The sequence below is a fragment of the Eurypyga helias genome, unplaced genomic scaffold (genome assembly GCF_000690775.1).
Source record: "Eurypyga helias isolate BGI_N326 unplaced genomic scaffold, ASM69077v1 scaffold38289, whole genome shotgun sequence".
Taxonomy (NCBI): Eukaryota; Metazoa; Chordata; class Aves; order Eurypygiformes; family Eurypygidae; genus Eurypyga; species Eurypyga helias.
In genome coordinates, this window is record NW_010272077.1 from 1 (window position 1) to 4,575 (window position 4,575).

Consider the following 4,575-nt stretch of genomic DNA (forward strand, 5'->3'; position numbering starts at 1 on the left):
CAAACGCCAAGTGCTTCGGGGCCCACGAGGCTTTAGCCCCTGGGAGAACCCAAGGAGAGAGTTGGAAAAGAAAAGGAAACAAAGAGCATAAAATGATGTGTGAGACTCCAATTCACTCTCAGGGGTGCAGAGGGCGCCTCTGCCACATACAGCACTGAGAATCATACAGAGCTGCGATATAGAGATCTTTCTATGTATATATTTATAGGTATGTATATATTTATAGTGCACTGCATTTAAAACAGACGGGCCTGCTTCTTCAGCTCGTTCCTCTTCCACAGGGCCAGGCGGTCGAACTCGGCGATGGTCATGCCAAAGATCTGGTAGAACTCCTCCTGGGAGAGGTGACGCTGGGGAGAGAGGGGATGCTGGGCCAGGGCTGGGGACCGCAGCTACCATGAGGGCTGTATGGCTACAGCGGGGTGGGAGGGCGTGCAAGGGGGTCTGCCCAGCTGGGTGTGAGGGGTGCTCACTCGGGAGAGGGGGAGCACCCTGCTCCCTCCTGCCAGATGCCCTCATGCTGTGGGCATGGGGAACAGTGCTGCCCGGCCAGTGGAGCAGCAGGACCACCGTGACAGCGTGCTGGCACATGTGTGCTGCTGGGGAGCTGTGAGATGCTCCTCACACATCCACGAGCCCCTCGCAGCCCCACACTGTCTGCTGGGCTAAGGGGACACCCCACAGGATCGTGTCCCTCTGAGCCCTGAGGAGATTGTCCCCAGTGGAAAAGGTTCTCCTCACCTCTAACCGAGTCCTGTCCACGTCTTTGGGCAGCTGGTTCCTCCCCCTCGTCTTCACCAGGAGCAGCTCGTAGGGGTATATCTGCACAGGGACAGGAAGACCATAGAGTAGCTCCGGAGCCAGAAAAGGAGAAGAGGGACACCTGCGAATGAGGCTGTGGGGGCCACCAAGGAAAAGCCTCCTCCTGCCCTGTTTGGCAGCTGCCCTCAGGGCTGGGACGGGACAAGGCAGAGGGGGGAGTTGCTCTCAGTGTGACCCTAATCCACCTTGGATCACCTTGATGGCTCTGAACAGCCTGTTCACTCTGCAAAACCGGAAGTGGCCGAGGAGCAAGTATGAGCAGGGAACCACCAGCACAACCACCCCCTGCTCCGCACCCAGGAGACGCTTCTGCTCCGCCAAGTGCCTGGGACCCCGGCAGGCAGCAAGGACTCTGCTCCGAGCCCCACAGTCCCAGGACGGGGCTGTCAGGTGGGGGATGGAGGGGATGAAGGTAGGGCGTTGGTGGGCAGAGGGCAAAGCTCCCTCCTGAAGGGTCTGGGGACAGATGGACATGTCTCTGGGACTTCCTGGTCCTGAGTGGTACTCGCCCCTCCAGCTGGCAGCCGCTCCTTGGAGCATCTTACCTTGTACTCTGTGGGGAGAGAGAAAAAGACAAGAGAGACATGAGCCATGCTGACCCCTCCGCTGCCAGCATCCTCCCCCCAGGGCTGCAGGGACCCCCACCTGTCTCCTCCCTTATCCCTCCAGCCCAGATCTCATTTTCTAGAGCTGCCTGTGGTGGGGTAGGCAGCCCCACAGCATCTGGGTCTGTGCCTACAGGGTCCCGTGCCTGCACTCCTCCCCTGCCCCACGGGGCCTTACCTCGCATCCCCCAGTTGACGGCATTCGTGCTGTCATAGTGGAAAAGCTCGGCACTGGGAGGCTGTGGGAGCGATACAGAGAGGAAGGAGTAAGACGGGGTCTCCTCCAGATGCTCAGCATGGCACCTCCCATGTCCCTGGGGGGAAGGACCCATCTACCCCAAAGCAGGATCTGTTCCCCACACCTGGCAGTGGGGAAAGTGAGGCATGAGGAGGTGAAGTGTCAAGCCCAGGTCACATGGAGGCAGAACCAGGTCTCCTGACCCCCAGTGATTGCTGCTCCAGGGTATAAAGCAATGCTCTCATGCTGGGATACACCACCAGCATCCCTCTGAAACGTGCCCTGCAGAACGTTTGGGGCAGGCACCTGTCCTGCAGTGCCTGGACAGGGCACTTTGGTCCCCAGTAAGGGTCATTTTGGGTTGGCAGGGACCAGCAGTGACAGCAGCCGTGCAAAGAAGGGGGCAGCAGGACACCCCAGTCATGAAAGGGGAGCACCAGGGGCTCTGAGGGGCCTGGGAAGAACGGTGGATGAAGGGTGCAGAGGTGCCTGGCAGCAGCAGGATGCGGGCAGGAGGCACTTACCCTGTGCAGCCCATTCCTCCTGTAGGCAGGAAGGGAGGCTGACTTAGAGATGAGGGGATCTGCAAAGAAGCCACCAAGGTGTGTAAGTGAAAATACAGGGTGAGCCCCACACCGCTGGAGAGCACCCCTGGGCCGATCTACCCCTGTGCTCCCACGTCCCGACCCACATCCAAATTCACCTGGGTCTGTCTCCTTCCAGCTCCAACTCCTTTCCAGCCTGGCTTCCTCCCATGCTGAAATCCCTCTCCTCAAAATCCCTTTCCCATGGCAGTCCTCCCGCCTCACCCTTTGGCTCAACACAATTTCCTCTCGGTTTCCCTAACCCGTCCTCTCCTGGCACTGCTACCAACTCTGCCCTGGTTCTGCTCCACCCTGGCCCAGCCTTCCAAGAGCTCCTTCTTCTCTCCCCTTCTTCCTCCCTGGTCCCAGCACCTCCTCCAGCTCAGGCTCTGGACCCCACAGCCGCAGAGGACTGGCTCCAGAGGGCTGTGGGCTCAACACTCACCGCTGTCAGCCAGGTAGTGCGTCCGGGGAGCTGCAAGGAGAGCAGAGCCGGGCGTCAGGGAGGACTGAGTGCTCCATGCCATACAGAGCTGCGCGGCTGCCAGCCCCACAGCTCCTCCTCCGGGGTCCCAGGAGCCCAGCAGGGCTGAGGGGCTCCCTGAGCCTCCCTGAACAGACCCAGCTCCATGAGGGCAGGTGTGCCAAGGAGGGGAGCACAATGTGGGCAGGAGCATCTGTGCTGCCAGGCACTCCAACACCACTGGGACCCCCTGCAGCCCTGAGAGGAGAGGGGCTGGGTGCCCTGGGTACTGCACAGGGAGAGCATTGCAAGCAAGCAAGGCAACCCTGGGGGCAGCCACCAGGTCTGGCGTGTCAGGAGGTCCCAGATGTGCTGTTACTGAAGAGGTACACACATAGCGAGCCTAAAATAGCTCGGAGGACACACAGCTTGGCTGTGCTGTGAGATTTCCAAGGGACCCTTCAACTTCCCGGTGAAGCACTTCACCAGGCTGCCAGAGAGACTGCAAACACCTGCTGGCAATGCCCCATCCAGCCAGGGCACAGGCGTGGAACCCTTCGGAGAGGTAAAGAGCCTCCCAAGTCCAGCTCTGGTCCCCAGCATGTCTCCCATCACCCCTTCCCAGGCCCTGTTCCTCCCTCTCCACCCCAGCAAACCTCCTACAGAGGCTGGGGCCACGGACAGAGGGACAGACAGGGTCGTGCTTACAGCCATTGAGGGAGCCCTCGTAGCCAGCCGTGTGCAGGGCTTCTCTGCTGCTGGCCGAGCTGCGAGGGGGTGTCCAGGGGTCTGCGTAGGAGTTGGACCGAGCCTTCATCTCCTCCCTCAGGATCAGCCTGCCGATGCCGCTCTGGATCTGGGCAGTGGGGGAAAGCCTCTTTGCACCCCTCCTTCCTCCCCCCGGCCCTCCTGGACCACTGGCACATCACGGCAGGGCATGGCACCTCCCGGTATGGGCTCGGCATCTCCCATCTACTCCCCCATCCCTGGGGACAGGGTGCTGGGGTGCACTCCCTCTCCTTCAGACGCCACGCCGGGGATGACCAAGGGGGCAGAGATGGCAGAGGGCAGCAGGGACGGTGGTGGCCCCTTCTTGGGTGGCGGAGCTGGGCTGAGCCTCCTCCCCAAAGCCAGCTGCCACGGGGGCAGCTTGCTGCAAACTCCCCCCTGCCAGGCTGCGGGCAGGGACATCGCTCACCTTGTGCATGCCCCGGTCATACCCGTCCTCCTCGCCTCCTGATGAAAATCTCCGGGCCCGGGGAGCTGCAAGGAGACACATGGGGGGTCAGATGGGGATGAAAGTGGAGGCCGGTAGGGAGGAAACAGTCCCCAGCTTCATGGGGACAGCTGAGTCCCAAGGGCTGCTAGGGTTTTGGGGGCATTTTGGCAGGTATCTGGGTGCAGAAGAAGGGGTTCCTTCCCAGAGAATGGCTGGGTTTGGGGGCAGGAATTGGTTTCCCTTTCCCCCAGCCCAGTGTGGGGCTGTTACCTTTGGGGGAGCCTTGGAAGGACCAGTACTCTGACTCGGAGTGGTAGTATGGGTCTGGGGAGTAGGCAGGGCTGTACTTGGATGACTGTGCGATGTCTTCGCTGGTTTTGCTTTTCGTGGCTGCAGGGAGGTTGTCTGCAAAAGGAGCAGGCAGAGCTGTAATGAGGACCCTGAATCCCATTGGCAGGACTTGAAAAGATCCATCCTGGGATGAGGCAAATCCTCTTCCCTCCCCTCTCCCCGGCGGCCACCAGCAATTTATGTCCAGGACGGCACAGCACGGAGCTGGGAATAATCCATTTCCAACTGCTGACAGCTCCCAAGACAAGGGTGCAGAGGCAGACAGTGGGGATGGTGACAAGGAGGGGGGCTGT

The 4,575-nt window shown here is 60.7% G+C and overlaps 1 protein-coding gene across 1 annotated transcript; it reads right to left on the minus strand.

Moving 5' to 3' along the window:
• Positions 1–99: 99 nt before the first annotated feature.
• LOC104515155 (actin-binding LIM protein 3-like) lies at positions 100–4,336 on the minus strand (the record flags this gene model as incomplete). Its single annotated transcript, XM_010159025.1, has 9 exons — positions 100–350; positions 742–822; positions 1,368–1,375; positions 1,606–1,666; positions 2,190–2,248; positions 2,695–2,724; positions 3,421–3,568; positions 3,911–3,975; positions 4,202–4,336. Coding segments are annotated over 9 exons (701 nt in total), but the record flags the coding sequence as incomplete, so codon positions are not given.
• Between the last annotated feature and the right edge of the window lie 239 nt (positions 4,337–4,575).